General features: G+C 38.3%; 4 protein-coding genes and 1 long non-coding RNA gene across 9 annotated transcripts; 1 reads left to right on the top strand and 4 right to left on the bottom strand.

Annotated features, from left to right (window-relative positions):
- The first annotated feature begins 128 nt into the window (after positions 1-128).
- Positions 129-478, top strand: LOC18590981 (uncharacterized). The gene is made up of 2 exons (XR_001929184.2): positions 129-326; positions 444-478. It is a non-coding gene; the product is annotated as an uncharacterized LOC18590981 (long non-coding RNA).
- A 213-nt stretch (positions 479-691) lies between these two features.
- On the bottom strand, positions 692-2,891 carry LOC18590980 (CHUP1-like protein). 4 transcript variants are annotated; one of them, XM_007016850.3, is made up of 5 exons: positions 2,034-2,886; positions 1,628-1,944; positions 1,429-1,540; positions 1,015-1,146; positions 692-915 (listed from the first exon to the last, which is right to left on the bottom strand). In XM_007016850.3, the coding sequence occupies exons 1-5, from the start codon at positions 2,676-2,678 to the stop codon at positions 829-831; spliced, it is 1,293 nt and encodes a 430-aa protein (XP_007016912.3). In that variant the 5' UTR covers positions 2,679-2,886; the 3' UTR covers positions 692-828. The 4 variants fall into 4 exon arrangements, with proteins under 4 accessions (XP_007016912.3, XP_088665625.1, XP_088665626.1 ...); XM_088809499.1 differs by having other exon boundaries at positions 741-908; positions 2,034-2,891; XM_088809500.1 differs by having other exon boundaries at positions 741-893; positions 2,034-2,891.
- A 2,009-nt stretch (positions 2,892-4,900) lies between these two features.
- LOC18590978 (pyruvate decarboxylase 2-like) lies at positions 4,901-7,375 on the bottom strand. Of its 2 annotated transcripts, none has more exons than XM_088810009.1 (6): positions 6,851-7,375; positions 6,461-6,624; positions 5,709-6,359; positions 5,502-5,619; positions 5,168-5,365; positions 4,901-5,088 (listed from the first exon to the last, which is right to left on the bottom strand). In XM_088810009.1, exons 1-6 carry the CDS (start codon positions 7,373-7,375, stop codon positions 4,918-4,920), a joined length of 1,827 nt encoding a protein of 608 aa, XP_088666135.1. In that variant the 3' UTR covers positions 4,901-4,917. The 2 variants fall into 2 exon arrangements, with proteins under 2 accessions (XP_088666135.1, XP_007016910.3); XM_007016848.3 differs by having other exon boundaries at positions 5,177-5,365.
- A 1,206-nt stretch (positions 7,376-8,581) lies between these two features.
- Positions 8,582-12,794, bottom strand: KT1 (potassium transporter 1). The gene is made up of 9 exons (XM_018128420.2): positions 12,584-12,794; positions 11,661-11,904; positions 11,303-11,548; positions 10,804-10,854; positions 10,455-10,715; positions 10,316-10,368; positions 10,081-10,195; positions 9,749-10,003; positions 8,582-9,656 (listed from the first exon to the last, which is right to left on the bottom strand). The coding sequence occupies exons 1-9, from the start codon at positions 12,629-12,631 to the stop codon at positions 8,641-8,643; spliced, it is 2,289 nt and encodes a 762-aa protein (XP_017983909.2). The 5' UTR covers positions 12,632-12,794; the 3' UTR covers positions 8,582-8,640.
- Positions 12,795-15,527: 2,733 nt separating this feature from the next.
- On the bottom strand, positions 15,528-18,450 carry LOC18590976 (ran-binding protein 1 homolog b-like). Its single transcript, XM_007016844.3, has 4 exons — positions 18,142-18,450; positions 17,871-18,022; positions 17,641-17,766; positions 15,528-16,240 (listed from the first exon to the last, which is right to left on the bottom strand). Exons 1-4 carry the CDS (start codon positions 18,294-18,296, stop codon positions 15,999-16,001), a joined length of 675 nt encoding a protein of 224 aa, XP_007016906.3. The 5' UTR covers positions 18,297-18,450; the 3' UTR covers positions 15,528-15,998.
- Between the last annotated feature and the right edge of the window lie 556 nt (positions 18,451-19,006).

Below are 19,006 nucleotides of genomic sequence, written 5' to 3'. Positions count from 1 at the left end.
TTTAATCAATCATGTTACATAATAACTCAATTAATTAAACATGTCATGAATTAATTTATTTAAAACATGAAATTATCATGTTTTAAACATGTTTGTCAAGATACGTATTGACACGTGAAAGACACGAACTAAATTGTCAAATCCAAACTACTCTGTTTTATAAATAGGAAAATAAAAAGGATTTCGGGTTACGATGAAGCCCGCTGACTCCAAACCCGTACCCGTTCAGAATTAGGGTACGCTATAAATACCAGCCGATCAGAAGCTCCGCTCTGCAGTCTGGTAGAGTAAAAGCTTTTTCTCGCAGCGACGCCATGAGAGCCAAGGTAAGCTCTGCTCTATTTAATATCCATTTGATTTCCTTTTTATTTTCTCCGTTTCGATCTTTCATTCAAAATGAAATCGGAAAATCTAAGAATCGTTGGTGAATTCGTTGCTTTCAGTGGAAGAAGAAGCGGATGAGGAGGTTGAAAAGAAAGCGCAGAAAGATGAGGCAGAGATCTAAGTAGCTGCTGTTGCCGCTCACTCCAAGACCATTCTCCAATCTTTTTCTTTAGCTTTTGATTGTAACCCATCTTTTATTTTTGTCGACTTTTTCTTGGCATCGCATTCCAAGTTGTAATCGTACCTTTTTCTGGGTACATTTTGCTTAATTTCAATGGAGTTATCTTGAGTTGCTCTGTTTTTCTGAATTTCTAATTATTATATATCTATTGAACTTGAAATCAAATTGTATTTATATGAACAATTAAGCTTTGCAAATACTAAATAACAGTAGCAATATTTTTCTAAACAAATCATAGCCTTTTAGATAACAGTAGTAATCTTTTATTGTTTATGATTCGTGATGCTGCTGCTGATCTTCTTTAAATCTTCGAATGCCCGAATGGTCTCTGCATCAAAACCACCTGCAAACTGAATCTTAAAATGGTCGGTAAAGGATTCAAAAAACCCTTTTTAAAGAAAAAGATGAAGGTATTTTAAGTTTGTTGAGAGATTGAAGGGGGTACCTACCTGGTGAACTCTGTATGCAAATCGAACTCCTTGGAGCAGGAGACTGTTTACTTGTGAGGATTCGTTCGATTGCAGCTCTTTGGTTGTTCTTTTCATGTACTCCCTGGCTAGCCGTAATGAGCTGAATTTCAACTGCAACATTTGCAATGGAAATTTATTGTTATCTCTGATTTAATTCAACAATGCTTGCATGATGTATTTAATGTGTAAAAAAGTATACTTAAGAATGATGAATTTTCCTAGTTTTGGTACCTAGGCGGCTTTATTAGCAAGGTTAATTTCATTAATTAGACAATCCCTTGAAATGCACTTCAAGGTTGAATAAGAACATAGATGTGGACAATGGGAAAGTGTTCTTTTTTTCTTTCTTGATTCAATTTTCTGTGTTGAACCACCATGTTTTGTCCTACCTACCTGACCAATCAGTCCTGTATCCAACATCCATCCCCATGGGATCTGGAAATCTCTGTATCTCTTGCTGGTGCTGTCCCTAATCCTTTCTGTGTTGTTCACACTTTGCTCCAACCTGTAAATTTGATATTTCATCATGCAGTTAATATATACTATTGATTGAAAATAGCAAGTTATAGTAATTCAGTTTATACATGCTCGCCTGTCTTGCAATGCTTGCATCCTTCGAAGCACTGAATTAAAAGACACGCTGGGATTGACCTCAAACGATGAGACTTCAGCTTCAAGGTTCTTTAGGTCTCGGTAGCTAAAAGCAGCCTCCCTCAGAGCATCTGCTTTTCGTTCTGGCCATTGTGGGAAATGCTTCAAAACTGCCCTTTCATCAATCAAGGAAGATAGTTCCTGATCTAACCATTTCACAAATACCTCTACATCTGATATATCTTTGAAGGCTGCAGATTGCACCTCTGAGATTAAGAAATTTATAAACTCCTTTTGTTTTTCTACGTCGGATTTTATCTGTTCATTAAATAGGCATATTATTACACAAAAAAAAAAATGTTGGTTTCAGGAATCTGAATGATAAGTTATAACTTAACTGTACTTACAGCTGAAACATATGTTGAGCGATTCTCAATTTCCCCTATCATGTTCCTAGAAAATGCAAGTACCGGAGTTGCTGCAGCATTGGTCTTGTTTTCCATGTTGGTATCTTTCCTTGTAAGAGAACGATAAAGCTCCACAACTTCTGGTACACGGCGCACTGATCTAGAGCCAGCTAAAAGCTTTGATGGCAATGGTGGTGGTGGTGGTGGTGGTACTGATGGCGTCGTAACTTTGTTCTCACTCACTTCCTTTGGAGAAGGGGAGATAAAAGAATTAGACCGTGGTGGTGGTTTTGGTACTTTTGATTGCCTTTCCTTTCTCACAGCTAATTCCTGGAAACTTGGCCTTGGATATACATTTTCTGCTTCAAGACGCTGTTCCGAAACTTTCAGGAAATCTGATGATTTCTGCAGAGATGCGTCTGCATTAGAATTGTCGATGGAGTTATGCAACTTCTTCCAGAGCATAGATTTTCTCTCATTGTCATGTGCCTTGAGGGAACTGATTTGTGCTTTAAGACGAGCTACCTCCTGTTTCAGTTCCTGGTTCTCTTTCTCCAGGGAACCATTTCTACCCAAAGCAGCCTCGAGTTCTTTCTTGAGGCGGGTGATTTGACGGAGTTCTGATTCATCATATTCAAGTGGCATTTTCCTCTCTCTTTTTTTCCGCTTTCATTCAAAAGGATGACGGGAAGAGCTTAAGCATATTGAAATTGCTGAATCCTTCTCCTTTTATTCATGCTCTGTACTTTTGAAGCAAGCTATGCTTACGTAGGCCTGAGGACTGATACTTCACAGAATACCCCTTCCTATGCTAATATTTACAATTTGAAGCAAGCAAAGAGCAGAATTCTAGCCAGGGTTGTTTTTGGGATTTGCTAACTCGTTTAGTCAGCTATGGAGATTTATTCTCTTCGCTTTTATATGACTCTGGCTGAGAGATTTTCTTGAGCTTGCTGGCAGTAAATTCTCTACTGCAATGTAGTTGTCCTTGGCAAGCCATGTTAGGTGAGCCATTAAATTCTGGTCAAATTTACCTTAACATTCCTCTTTTCTTTTTTTTTTTTATTTAATTAACTTAACATTCCTGCAGATTATATTGCAACAGTTTCTCCAATCCTGGTAGAATTCCAAGGCTTTCAGCAGGAATTTATTAGGTAAGCAGATTTTTAGGCAAAACTGCTTATTCCCATGTGTTAAACTTGATCTCCTGGAAATATATGGCCCAAAATTAGGAGTTGAGACATGACTGATTGCAAGTTGCCAACTGCCCCTTTTTTATGGCTCTTTCCCTTCCAACCCCTTTGCCATCCAAGTGTTAGCCTCCCACTGGGAAGGCTGGAATCATTGGGTCAATATGTGCTGCCCCTATATGCTATCGATCTCTTTATACTGTTTGTAGAGTTCCTTGTTGCACTGACTTGCATTTTTGCTGGAGTTTGCTTGTGAATCAAGGGTAAGAAAAAAAAGAAAGCAGGGTGAATGAGGACGGTGAAGGATGCTGACAGTGCAAAAATTAAAGAAAAAGAAAAAAGCACTGATTATTACAGCTTACCAGAATAAGATCTCCAGCTTTACTTTTATTCTCTCTTCTTTTGTCTTTCTTTCTTTATTTATTTATATATATATATATATTTTTCCTTTACTTAAATCTATACACATGCTTCTGTATTGCTTTTAGATAAAGTTGGGGCTATGAGGGTTTATTCTTTGAGGTCATAGCTTTCTTCTATTTTTGCTTGGTATGTCCAGACATGCTTAATCTCCAATGCTGGAATGAAGTTCCTATTGTTACGTCAATACGGAAAAGGTGATTACTGTAATTAATTACCAATATAATGACTAATTATTCAGGTGGGGAAAGAGAATATGTGAATTGGCAAAGTTTTGTTTTCAGGGGGTGGTTGAATCAGATGTATAGAGTCACTTGATGTTATAATTTCAGTAAAGAACATTAGAGCCAATTAGGCTCAGGTTGCTCCTTTTTCATCTCTTTATTCTTCTGCAAGCTTTTTAAAGACTTGGAAGTTGGCTGTAGAACTTGAAAGTTTCTAGTAGGCTGCAGCTGGCACCAAGACTTCATGGGGGTCTACTTCAAAGATAACAGGTCAGCTTTACTTGCTGGGGGGGACCCAAATTTCAACACGGTCCGTGCTTCCATGGCCATCTTTAGGTCATAAATGTATTCCCTGGTAGCCAGGGAACCTTGCTAAACTCTCAGAGGGGGAAGAAAATGCAGAAAAAAGGAGTGGCATATGCCCGGAGACAAGGGGAATATGAGACTTGAGACCATTCATTGAGACAGTTTGCTACATGCAACTATAGGATGATGGTGAAATCCCAGACATGAATGATTATGTGTAGAAGCAAGCCTACCCCATGAGCCAATCATAATATAGAATCCATACTGAGTTTAATTTGACTAGAACAACTTAGCTGGCCAGGAGATCCAGAATTTCTTAACTGCAACTGTAGAAATACTTGCATCATACACCAGAAAAGTCATAATATTCCTTCAATTCACAATTTTCCCTGAATGCACGAGTATCTTTAGACGCTTGATATTCAAGGAATTACTTACTTGCTTTTTTATTACTAATGAAGATTTCTTACTTTAATTGCAAGACCTAAACCAAAACCAGGGCAGCATCAATCAGTCATTATTAATGGTAATTTAAATAATCCGTTTCTAGTGGACTATGTTGTTCACAACAGTTCCAAGGCACACTGAAAAAACATGAAGAAGCTTCGGATTCTTTCATAAATATTAAGAAAAGCAGATAGGACATCAAAATCCGACTTTGAACATTCTTGCGATGCACATAATAAATAGAATAAATTCTAAATTCTGCAAGGTGCTCTTTATCGAAAATCCTGATCAGTTTCTCTATTGAGGATTTGGGGGGCGGCTATTTGCAGCTGAGACCCTGGATCCCCATTCGAGCAGCTCTTTGCTCGTATCATCCTTGTGAACAATGACTTCTATAAAGCACAAGCAATCTTTCTTCTCATCTGTGGCTTTCTCAATTGCTTCGATGAGCTCCTCTTCACAGTGAACCTAGAAAGACAGAAGAAAAAAAGGTCCTGACAATTAGTTTCAACATACAGCAGACAAACATGGATGTGACTGATTGAACATATCTAACCTTTGCTGTCCAGCAGTTTCCTTCACCATTGTGAATAGCATCAACTAATCCAGTGTAGTTCCAATTCTTGATAACATTGTAAGGTCCATCATGGATCTCAACTTCAATGGTGTAGCCACCATTGTTAATTAGGAATATGATACTCTTTTGTTCACATCGCAGCATGGTTGATATGTCTTGTGCAGTCACCTGCCAAGAACAATGTTAACATTGACACTGGAAATCAACATTACAGGGCCTTTGTGTATAGGAAAAAATGAGTTGGAAATGAAGAAAACTAGTTTCATGATTGATTACTGTAGACAGCCGAAATATCCACACTAACCTGGAAGCTTCCATCGCCAATGCAAGCTATCACACGCTTGTCTGGTACAGACTGCGCATATCCGAGAGTTGCTCCAACAGACCACCCAATTGAACCATACTGCATCTGAAATTCGTACCTGGAACACCAACTTTAGTTCTCTTAGTTATATTTGTTAAACAAGCATCAAAAACTAAGCAGCTAGAGCATTTCTTCCTTTGTACTCACCCACATCCTTCTGGTAGTTTCAGCTTCTGGCAGTTAAACCAGGAATCTCCTGTCTCAGCAATCACAGCTGTGTTACTTGAAAGCATCCTTTGTATATGGTGAAAGAGGATATTGACCCTCAAAGGATCTTGAGGGTCACATTTGAGAGGAACACCGTCTGGGATGAATATACGATGATAGTTCTCATAAGCAGTTGTGTTGCATTTAAGCCTTTTTGCTAGTGCTTGGAGAAAGTCCTTCATTAGGACACACCCGAAAGCCGGTCCATTAGCAATAACTACGCGATCAGGCTGCACAATGATGGCCTTCTCCCTCTTAAGGAGGAGAGAGTACCCAACAGAACTGTAGTCATTAAAGATTGGCCCGGTAAATAAGTAAGCATCAGCAGACTCCACAATTTCAGCGCAGAAAGCTGTGCCTACAGCACCCCAGTAAGTTCCAATAAAGTGAGGGTGCTGTTCTGGCACTAATCCTTTCGCTGATGGCATCACAGCAACCGGATATCCACAAGCATCAGCCAGTTCAACAAAGGCCTCACAGGCCTTCGCTACTCGGAGTTTTGGCCCTGCTACCATGACTGGCTTCACTGCCTTATTCAAAAAGGCGGCAGTTGCCTCCACGGCAGCTTCTAGACCCATCCTATTGCTCAACCTGCAACAACAATTCAAACGCTTATAGAATGTCTAAAAAGCGGACAGTTGGAAATCAGAAACCATTTCATTGGCTTCAAGAAGTAAAAATAAAAACTCTACCTAGGTGATAGAGAAAATGGAATGGGGTCTCTAATGAAAGTTGCATGAGGAATTGCAGCCAAATTACAACTTATGCTGATGTATACAGGCTTACTCTCCTTCAGAGCAGTAGAAATAGCTCTATCAATCTGTTCATGCGCATCTTCCAAGTTATTGACCACAGCCTAGAATTAAACCGAAAACCAACATGATCAGATCAGTACATGAAAGCCATTTAGCTTGGGCCAAACTAGAAAAAAGGCAATATCCGTTTTGACTGCATAACAACTTAATTATCAATGGTGCCATCTGACCAGAAAAGAATATGAATTGATCCCGGATAACATATGAGTAAATGTTTTAAAAATAAAACATTTGAAAATCTTGAACAAATTCAAGAATGTCGCGTACCTGATAGCAAGTGACAGTTTGGAAGCACCTTAGCTCTTGGCTGAAATCTGGTAAACCGATGGTATGATGGAGGATCCTGTTAGTCCCATAATCATTTGTGTTGGGTCCTCCAACAATGCAAATAACAGGAAGATTCTCGCTGTAAGCACCGGCAATGGCGTTGATTATGCTGAGGCCACCAACAGTAAACGTGACAACACATGCACCAACCCCACGAGCCCTGGCGTATCCGTCAGCAGCATAGCCAGCATTGAGCTCATTGCAGCACCCAATGTTTTTGAGCCCTGGCTCAGCAATAAGGTGATCAAGAAGAGTCAGGTTAAAGTCACCAGGCACAGAAAAGACATCTTTAACTCCTATTTCGACAAGCCGGTGAGCCAGGTGGCGCCCCAGGGTGGCATCCGAGGAGACAGCGGAAGGAGCATGGGAGTCTTGGATTGAAGCTGAACCATTTTGGGGTGGGCAGCCTAGTATGCTGTTTGCAGGTTTGCATGAATCCAGCTGAGAACCAATGTTGGTATCCATGTCGGATCAACAAAACAAACAAGAAAAAATGTTAACAGATTCTGGAGAGGTTCACGTGGGGTTTGCTTGATCAAGAGATTGAGCGGGAGAAAAAAATGGATCTTCGAATGAAGACAGTGAAATGAAAAACAAAGAAGGATTGGTGGTGAGAGTGTTGATTAAGGAATGGAGTATATTTATAGGAGGTTAAACGAAAATTAAGGGGTAGCTTTCTCGGAGAAGACCCATACCTCTTACATATATGGTAATTACGTATGCTCCAAGAGTCAGGAAAAAGAAAGTCATTATAATTTGTAACTACTTAGAATCTTTCAATTTATTTATTATCCCATTACAGTAATTCATCAGGTGTCCAATCTGTTTGATTGCAAATATATTCCTATCAACTTATTTTGATCGAGTCCATGCAAACAAAAATAGCAAACTCCCATTGACAGATTTACAGAGAAATTAACTATGAACAAGGAGGGAACTGAGACCGAGGCAGAGCTAGCTTAAACCGACACAAAGGGCAGGTGTTTTTCCTGATCTTGAGCCATGGATCAATGCAGGAGCAATGATTCAATCTTTATCTCAACATCCCGTCCATCATCAGCAATAAGCACATTTTCTCCACGTCCTCTCGTTCTTGAAGTGAAGAATATATGCTAGCCCATCTTGGTGAACGTAAATCCATGAATACGATGCAGAACAAGGCCTGGTTTTGATGGTTGGGAAGGTAACGATAGGTACATTGACATAAAGCATCAGCAATTTGTTTAAATCTTGTCAATGGGAATGAGAATTCTTGACATGAAAGAAGCATGTTGAACATGGTGTGCAGGCCTAATCATTGGATAACACAACATTTGCTTGCGACGCAGAATCTATTCTCGATCACCTTATATTTCATGATGAACTTAATATAATTTACATTCATGAAGATGAAAATTTGCAGTTCTACGTAATCACATTACTTATCAAATCGAAAGAACCAATACTTTTCAAGAAATCAGATTATATACCTGACAGTCAAATGTTAGTCACAACACAAAGACATATAAACATTTACAAGCAAGAGAGAAAAACCATACCATGTGAACATGATGATCTCAGATTGGCAAACAAGAGAACATAACTATTGAAGAGCTTTTTGTTTTATGCTTGTCATCCTAATTGTGTAAGACAAACTCTTTATGTTAGGGTTAGCAGTTTTTACTCCCTCTGTTTGCTCACATGTAAGTGTCCTTCTCTTGGGATAATGTTCATTTACTCTTATTTTGAAGTTAGACATAATAAACCATACCAACTTCTAGCAAAGAAGTATGAGGCACATTCAGTACCACATCAGGTTCTCTGCAATTCTTGCTCAGAAAGGAATATACGACATTTATGGCGAATTTCTTGAGAATGGAAGATGATTTCTTTGCCTTTGCATAAGAATGGCCTAAAATAAAAGTAACCCCAGATTCTTTGGCTCTCAATATCTGCAGAGACTCTTCCTTCAGGGGAGAACTTCCCGAATGCTCCATACCAGTTTTTGTCTCTAAAATATCACAACAAGACTGCTCCATAATATTGTTATCCTTGAACTTTGAATCTGTTAAGGTGTGATCTTGAGCATAAAAAATTTTAATATCCAAGTTTCGCAACTCTCCACATGGTATAGAAGTTGGTTTCAAAGTACTATCTTCTTCTGCTTCCACAAATTGTACTATCCCTGATACCAATCTGTTTTCGAAATCATAGTTCTCTTGCTGCAGATCTTTGTAACCATACCTGATGATGCACCGGAACATGCAATACTCCTTCGGACCTACCCTACTAATGACCAACCGTTCTTTTTCACTAATGTATGGAACTTGGATAGATTTGACGCAAACAAAAACCAGCACCTGATGGAATGCAGGTAAGTTTGTGACAAAGTGTCCAAAAACAGCTGGAACACCTGTTATCAGATTAGTGTAAATAAGACCAATCCCAGGGACCCTTACCATGCCAAGGCTAGGACCTAAAGCCACTATCCTATTCATTGAAACCTTGTTCTCCACATCAAATTCGTGCTTCTTAGTCATTCCATAGTTCCATATATACATTATAGCCATAAAGATGAAAGCAAGCACTAATGGAATCCAACCCCCTTCCGGAACCTTGTAAACAGATGCTGAGATGTAAAGCAATTCCATTGATCCAAAAATCACTAAGAATGCAACTGCACTAGCTATCCTTTGCTTCCAGACGATTATCATCACTAACGCCATCAAACAGGTTGTCACAAACATTACTGTAGTCACTGCCAGACCTACAAACCCATCAAAACAATAGAAGTTCATTTGTGCACCCTAAGATTAGTGAACAATACTTATACATTTAATCAATGGCTGAAATCTATACCATATGCATGACCCATCATGTTGGTGTCTCTCAATCCTATTGTCACAGCTAAACAGAGGCACATTAATATCCAGTTGACCTCTGGAATGTATATCTGCCCATATATTTTGCTTGAAGTATGAATGATTTTTACGTAGGGAAAGCAATTCAGTGCACAGCACTGGCTTATAACGGAGAACGTAGCTGATATTACGGCTTGACTTCCAACAACAGCAGCAAAAGTGGCCACAATGAATACTGGCCAAAAAACAGCTTCTGCATGAAAAAGAGAAAAAGTCATTATGGGAAGCAAAGCATGTTGTTTTCAATTTCATACTTAGTTTAGCTCTTGCCTGGTATGGCTTTATAGAAGCTTCTCTGGATATCTTCGTGGTGCTTAGAGAGGAAAGCAGCTTCACCCATATATGCAAGAACCAAACAGGGATATACCAGAAATGTGAAGGCTACCTGGGATGTGAATGGCAGGTGCTAGAGCTCATTAGATTAAGTTTGAAAGAAGCCAGAAACAAGGCATGCTGAGTAATTAACAGTTGGAGCCTGATGTATCAACTGGAATTTAAAGTTTACCCTTATTGACAATGAAGAGAAATGGCCCAAATCAGCAAACATTGTCTCTACACCTGAGACAATATGGAAAATATGTTTGTTTCAACTTTCAAGGATTCTGTTCTGAAGCAAGTAAACCATACTAATTGCCTGGAGGTACCTGTGATTGAAAGAACCACTCCTCCTAATGAGATCCATCCTTCCGTGCCTGTGCTCTTAAGGAACTTCAACATGTAAACTGGAGAAAGTGCATGAAATATGTGTGGATTCCATCTAAATATGTTATATATTCCAATGCTGCTTATACACAGAAGCCATGCTGCGACAATTGGAGCAAACATGAAAGCAACCCTGTGTGTTCCATGATGCTGAAGTGAGAATAGCCCCACAATGATGACACATGAGATCAAAACAACGTAATCTGGAAGAAAAGAAAACATGAATAATAACAGATTGTGATTGTTTTACAAATTACATATATAAGCACAGTAACTAAGAGGTGGACATACTCTCATGGAGTGCTGTGATCTTAAGTTTGACTCCTGAAACTGCTGAAAGAACTGAAAGGAGGAATTTAAACAAATCTCTGTAAAAATATCCATAAACTGCTCTGGTTTAGAAATCAAACTATTAGGAGCTACTATCAACTACTACCGACACAGAGATAAAAAACTGAGAGAGAACCAGATAAAAGATAGTAACCGAGCCAGCATTTACCCACAATACTTCCAATTCTTACAGGCAAGAAACTGATGTACACTAAATTGAGAGAGTAAGCATACGCCATTAAGCATGCAGTAATCATGGTTCTTTTCTTCTAATCTTTAACTTCTCAGGTCAAAGCTACAGCTTCGTGATATCTATAAGGATGCAGTTCAATTTATTCTAATTTAAGTCAGAAAAATTAGAAGGAACGTTACCTGTTATGATGTGCATTTTTGTCCCTATTTAATTGTTATTCAAAATGAAGTAAATTCAGGAGATACAGAGCTAGGTACACCCAGCTACCTGATATTGTAGGTGTGAGTACTCCATCACCAATCGTCATACAGGTTCCCAGAATAACAAAAATGAACAACCCTTTACGAAATCTAGGATGTTTCTCAAAGAATGACTTCAGAGCAGAGCTCTGCCATGTCTCCATGGATCCATGTGTTGCATATGCAGACAACGTTTCATCTGTGGCTTGTTGATTTGGTAGAATGCTTAGGCTCCCGTGCCGGCACAGCAGAGAATACAATGCAAAGGTACCACCTGAATAACAATTCAAGATCTGAATTGGTCTACAAAATCATTTGGGAAGCTTGGAGGGACAAAACTCAATCATGTCTTTTTATCACAAATTATGAGGAATCTGAGAGCTTACCTTCACCATTATCGTCGGCTGACATCACAATCAAGATATATTTAAAGAGAGCAATGAAAGTAAATGTCCAGAAGATAAAGGAAAGCACGCCATAAATCTCCTCATCATTCTCACGGAGGCTCAACTTCCCTGAGAAGGTGGTCTTGTAAACATAGAGAGGAGAGGTGCTGAGGTCACCGTAGACAACTCCAAGGCTTTGATAAGCTAAAGTAACCACGGTCATGCAAGAAGCCTTCCTCAAGTTCTGACCCAGAAAACCAAAATCTATCAAATTTTCAACCCCCCCTCGCCAATAAAACCAGTAGAAAGATAAACGAGACAAGCAGTATTATCAAAAATTAGCTTCCTGCATTGAATCTGGGAGTCCATAAAATTCATAACTTCATTCTGCCTCAGGCTGACAGCACTTCCTTGGACACCTTTCAAGGTGTAGTTTTAGTGTACAATAAAGCTTAATATGACACCCTCTATTTTCCCAAGCAATGCAATGGAATAACTCACAGGTTCAATTCTCTAAATTTTTCCAAAACTAGTGCAACACAGAGACACAGAAAACCAAAAACCCAACTCAAACTTAGGGAGAAATGTGTAAACATGAGCAAGTAAGCAGCTTCTGTCCTTCCATTAGATTCCCATTTCCTAATTTTCAAACCCCCCCCCCCCCCCCCCCCCCCCCACTTTATCTTATACAGAAGCATTTTCACTAATCATTCATCAAAGAGAGCAAGCTCCGGGAAATGACTATCACTCACAAGCTCAAGGGAACCAAGTCTATAAAACACCAGAGACAGACAAGAAACAGAAAAGATAATAACTGCATCACATTTCCTGACCCTTTTTGGATAAGAAAGACTTAAGTAGAACACTAACATGTGAAGATAGCAGTGGCTAGGATTCATGGTGAAATGAAAAAAAGTTTGTACCTGTTGTGATATTCCCTGTTCTAGAAACTCTTCTGATGGATTATTCATGGCTGTGAAAGAGACAAAAGGGGAGAGGAAGGTAGAACGAAGGAGGTCAAATTTTGATTAGAAGAGCAGCAAAACCTTTGAAAGAGAATATAAAGAGGAAGAGAATTAGAGAGAATGTAGGAAGTAAACAGTAAGTAGTGAAGAGGCAAGTGATGTGTGCGTCCAAAGAAGTTGCAAAACGCATTCAATGCTCCTTATTCCTCTTACTATTTTATAGTAGTTCTACTTATATCAGTCCAAGCTTTAACAATTGTCCTGATAGAGTAATAATCATAAGAAAACTTAACCCAGAATCTCAAGACAAATTATCCTACTCCTATATCTTTTACTCTGAATCATTGGCATTTTCCTGCAATTCTTTTATCCTACTATCCCTTATGCAGCAATGATCCCAAACATGGAAAACCTATTAAAATAAGATATTATATGATTTTCAAGTGAAAGTTTCTTAGTCATTGATAACTGGCTTCATTTATTTCAAAGCTGTCTCCAACCTACCATAAGTAAAGGGATTATAGAGAGGAAAATTTAAAGCAGCAAAATTGGTTTTCAAATTTGTGACTGACCAATAAATGGGACATAATTAAAACTTAAATGCCTTGTTCAGTCACCATCTCTTAGTTCATGATGGAAGAAGATATTTTTTGCATTCAATCAAGCTGGTTCAAATGGAAAAATAATTATCTGCTTAGACTTTGGCTAGTTTGTTCCTAGTTCTAGATCCTAGACGTGATGCATACAAGGACATCAACTACTCATAATGGAAAATGAACCTGATATTCCATCTGATTTTTCCATGATCAATTTTTACTCTTACTTCCCAAGAATCACATTTCATTGCAATGTCACCTTAGAGAAGCATAAATCGTACACTTGGTTGGCATCCTACCCTTCTTAAGGTAACTAACTAGTCAAACGATGTTATCTGACATAGGCTTCCAGTTAAACCAAAATGATGGACATGAAAACTTTGCATACTGGGATTTGGTTTTAGAACAGGTTAAACATGTTAAAGCAAAGGCAAGCAAATTGTGAATGGTTGAACTATTCTCAATTCAAAGTATATTAGATAAGTTCAAGAATTGGAAACCACTCAAGCAAATTGACAAAACTGAAGAGTTGGCTAAAGTCATGGAAAATTGATGGACCAAGATATGGGCTTAGTCTATCAGAACCAGATGTTGATTCTTGTCATCCATAGCCATAAACTTTCTTTTCTGTCTTCTCAATGTTTTGGGCCAAAAGGAAATTTTACATTCAAAAATGGTAATTGGGTGTCTTAATCCAAAGATTTTAACATGACAGGTAGCCATCAAATCTAATCTTTATCTTTCTCCCCGTATGGTTATTTGATCATTACAAGCTGATTTAGACAGCAAATTAATTTCTTTTTTCTTTCTCAATAAGTTCAGATCAAGTGAGTAGTCAAATTACATATTCCATCCATTATATCAGCTGCTGCTGCTGCTTTGTGGTTTTGGCTGATGGCAGAGAGAAGAAAATTTATCTCATTGACCAACTGTAGGACCATTGGGAAGCATTTTGCTGTCCTTTTTCTATTGTCAGAATAGCCTTTGTTTATTTCCTTGCTTTGGGGGGTCCCCTTCCTTCCCATTCCTGGGAATCTTTTAGGACACAAAACACAATCTCTCCCCTTCAAAACCTGGAAATTTTTTTTTTCTCTTTATCTTTTACTTCCTTGATATAGTACTATGTGTTTAGATGTGAAAAAGCTTTTCTCAAACTGACATCACAGATATTTATTTGAGCCTTCTCACATTTTCAGAAAGAGGCCAAATCCACCAGTCTTTTTACAGTTCTTTAATCTTGTATCCACTAATAAGATGGACTCAAGCTTGGTGAAAGCAAAATTGAATAGGAACAGAGTGGTAGGAGAACGGAAAATGAAGAGAATTTTTTAATTATTAATTAAAAATTTATGACATTCACAATTTTTATCACAGATTGGTGGTTCAATTATGACAGCAACTTTCAAAACAAGTTGCAAATGATAGACATAGCCTGCCCAATTGTATGAGATGCCATGGTGGTGGTGGTGGTGGTATGATGTTAACTTAACCCAACACTTTTTCTCTCCTCCCTCTGCCCACCTTGCCAACGGTCATAGCTTTGTCGGGGGAGGGGTTCCATTAGGGGCCAAAGAATTGATTATGATTCTCATATTGCATTATTTTTATACATCCAACACAACAACCAAATCCCCATTTTGGTCTTCTCACAAAATTATAAAAAAATTAAAAAAAAAAATAAAAATCATTGGCTTCATAAACCCATGCAAACAAAATCTTTTCATGATTAAGGACTTAATATATCTTGTTTATCAAACCATAAAACAACCAAATCTTGGCTCTATCCTAGAGTATCCCATGTCCTACCCTGTACATTGATTGTGAAAGTTTAGTACATTGCACGAGGGGAGGGAGACGAGTTAGGTGTTCCATCCAAATCATCTCATTTATAACTCTCCAATCTCCTGTCTCCCCCTCCCCCCGCCCCCTTTGATCCCATGTAAAGTTATTGGCAGGTCACTTGGGGTATCCTTTTTGTCTAGGCCAGTTCGGAGGGGAGGAGAGGGGGGTCCCGAATTCTTGATAACTCGGAAGAAGTTGACAGCGAGGCCTTGAAGAGATCTCACTTTCGAGTTGCTTTCATGGGCCGAATTTTTAAAACCTTTATGATGTTGCCACGTGCGCCATGATTAAACTGATATGGATATGCCTTTGCTTTGACTCAGAAGATATTCGCATCTGGTTATATGAATCAACAAATTCATTCATAAAAAAGAGAGAATTGCGTTAAATAATTTATTTTCCAGGGGCTTTTTCCTTTATGTAATCGTTTCTGAAAATCATTGAAATAGAAGTTTTCTTGCTAATTCTGGGAAACCAAATATGTTTCTTTTTTCACCCAAACTTTCTACTCTTTTACATGAAGATACAGAATTCAAATACTTAAATCCCACAAGAAAATAAAAACAAACGAGAACTTGTCTATACCGAGTACTCTTTCAGTGCATGGACTGGGGGCAGGACGACAACTTAGACATACAGTAATACTGGGAAAAAAACCCGGTTGAATGAACCCTCCTTGACACTACTCAAACCGCGAAACACAACTCTCAACATGCAAACGTGACTAACATGACCCAGGGTTTGACCAAACATCGACAAACACTCAAACCTAAGGACGCAAAGGACCTCGACCATTCATTCCAGCCCATAAACTGGCCCATCTAGTTTCATTCGCAGGACTTCGCCAAGACATGGGTGGGGGAGCAAGGTCAGGTGACTAACGTCACCATATTTGGCCAATACCATATGGCAATGAAGGCAAACCCGATTCGCTTTTAAGTTGAGGAATCTGACTCCCCATCTTTCTTCTCGGTATCTGCTTTTTCTTCATCCTTCTTTGTTTCATTTTCCTCCTTCGCTGCAGCAGGCTTCTCCTCTCCAGCTTTGTCCTCTGTTTTCTTTTCCTCAACGCTCAACTTCTCAAGTAGTCCAGCGGCAGCAGATGCATCTTTATTTTCCTCTTTCGGCTTTTGTGATTCGGCAACTTCTTGGAACATTTCCATAAAGGTTTTGCAATCTAATTTTAAGAAAAGAGAAAAATCAGTGAAAAAACTGAAGTTTTGGTTCCCTCCAAAGGATAAAGAGAGCTGTCAAACAAAGGGAAAAAAGGCAAATTACAAAAGCCCAATGCAGCCATCTATAACCACAAGCTAAAGCCATCTACAATAACTGTTTCTGGTATTCTCCTAACACTCTTTTGTCATTAACTTTTTTTCTTTGGGGTGGGAGGGGAATTGGGAAGGATAAAAGACTAAAGAAACAATAAAGCCAACCACAACCGCCTTGATGAAACATTGGTCATGGCATATCAAGATCTCAGGCAGAGTTATTATATTAAAGAGCCTAAATCATATATGTAACTATTTCCATGCCCAAAAGACTTATAAATTCAGCTCAAGATACAATTATACACTATTACAACATGTATTCAGAAACCAAAAATAAAACATATAATAATTCAAAGCATGTATTGCTAGTGCACAAGCAATAGCACTTATTTTAAATTTCTTCAATTGGAAATCCTAGTTTATCGTTCTTTATTTAAAAGACATTTTGTCATTGATATGAGATTAAATTTATCCTTCTGCCAACTTATTAGTTTTCCAAGCAAATAAACATCAAACCCAATAAGAAAACTAAGGTTAACATGAGAAGATTCTTCAAAGTGCCATCATAGAAATGCCTAACTCTATCAATCAAAAAATTCCATAAAGTACTATTCAAACTCAACTTGAGCTACCTGAGTAAGGATAAAAATGAAGTTCTCTGCAACTATGAAGAAAACAGAAATATAGTATTACTCAACATTCAGCTGTAGCAGTTATTACATATTCTGTCATTTGCAGTTTTTTCACTAACCACTAAAGGAGGAAAATGGCCCATAAAGGGAACAAAAGGTAAATCTCAACAAGCCATTGCAGCCATCTATAACCACAAAGAAAACCATCTATGATAACTACTTTCATATTCCCCTAACACAGCTATATCACATCATTAGAGGGAAAAATCAGCAAAAATCTGCCTGATATGCTGTGATCTATGTTAATAAAAGGTGAATGCTGTTACCTACTTCATGTCAGAAATTTGTAATGCAATCATTTTCTACACCAAATACTTGTTTGAAACTAATACCAGCTCAAGCAGAATGAACGCAATTTAAATTTTCAATTGCTCAGAATTTAAATATACCCCTTCGAATTATGTGCAACCAAGCATTCATACAGTCAGTCATAAAACAAAATTTGGGTAACATTATAACTAGTAACCAAAATGCTAGTTAGTAACTACTTGGAAAGAACATCAGTGCTCAACTAACTGACATACTGATTTAGTCTTAATAAAGATAGGAAATAATATCGTTTCAATTAATTTAGCTAATAAAAGGAAGCAAAGTAATTTAAAGTAAAACACACTCACGTTCCACTGATGCGAATCGAATGCAGAAAAGTTCATCTTTCAATTCACCATCTGCAAAGTCAGAAGCGTGCCATAGGCATGATTTGTCGTTCCCTGCGTGCTCCTGCACAGTCATCGACGGCAACACTACACAAAATTTTTTTTATATAAAATTATGAAATAAGAAAAAAAATGCAAAGTAGAAATCGAATTAAGGAAGTAGAAAAAAAATAAAAGCAAAGAGTACGAACCGAGATGATTGGCGCAGATCTTGAGAGTCTTAGATTGCCTCATAACAAGGCGAACTTTTCCAGTTTCTTTGTGCTTCAACAGCTTCACAGTACCAGCACCTCTCTCTTTCCATTGACTCCCGTCTTTATCAAATCGGTACAGCTTGGACTTCCTACAATAAATCAAACAATATATATATATATATAAATATAAATTCAGATCATTTTGAATTTCTACATAAATCGGCGAACAGTTCAAATCAGAGATGTAAAATAAGAGAAGAATACGTACAGATCCAGGATCGGATCTTCATTTTCCTCGCCGGTGCTGACGGCGACCTCCTCGAGCTTGACGATAGGCACCACTTGAGCTCCGGTGTCTTCATCTTCGGCGGCAGGGGCATCCTCGTCTTCTCTGTGCTCGTGATCGGGCTGTTTGCTTGCCATATTGGCTTTTCCTTTTAGAGAGTGAGGCGTTTGGTTATTTCTTTTATCAAGGATGATTTTGGGGGTTTAGGGTTTTTATATATGTGGATGTTGTGGGAGAGAGTGTGCGTGTGTGTTTGTTTTTAGACTGTTGGAGGGAGGCGAAAAGAGGCGTGAGGTTTACGCAGGGTTTTCGACAATAATAAGAGGAAGGAGGGTGTTTGGATTGTGGGGCGGCTTTACTCTTCTCTGGAGTAGCGGTTTGCTGGCCAAGTCACTGTTATAGAACTTTCCCTCCGTGTTAAGAAAGGGATGACGTTGCAACATTTTCTTTCTCTTGTCTTGTTGTAACACAAATTAAATATTATAATGTAATTTTATATAATTTAATTATAAAAAAATTCCTCACTTATATGAAATGAATAAAATTTGACACGGGTATACCATGGTATGTCTGCTTATTGTAGTGCTGATGCTAGCTAATCATGCGCTATTTTACAGCAGGTACTTTGCTAAGCCAATTTAATTAAAAAAAAAAGTTGAATTTCCACAACATAGTATAGTATGCTAGCGAGGGGATCTAGACAAATTTGAGAAGGTGGAAGTGGCCAAGTCAGACCAAACTGGTTGGAATGGAATGCCCCTTAATTTTATCAACCTGGGCTCTAAGTCAATTTCAAGTGACTTTTTTGGGCCTCAGTATTGGATAGCTTTCCATCCAACTTTCTTCC

The sequence above is a fragment of the Theobroma cacao genome, chromosome 9 (genome assembly GCF_053813885.1).
Source record: "Theobroma cacao isolate CCN51 chromosome 9, ASM5381388v1, whole genome shotgun sequence".
NCBI classification, from domain to species: domain Eukaryota; kingdom Viridiplantae; phylum Streptophyta; class Magnoliopsida; order Malvales; family Malvaceae; genus Theobroma; species Theobroma cacao.
The sequence above is the reverse complement of the archived record's forward strand: the minus strand, read 5'-3'. Positions and strand labels throughout refer to the sequence as shown.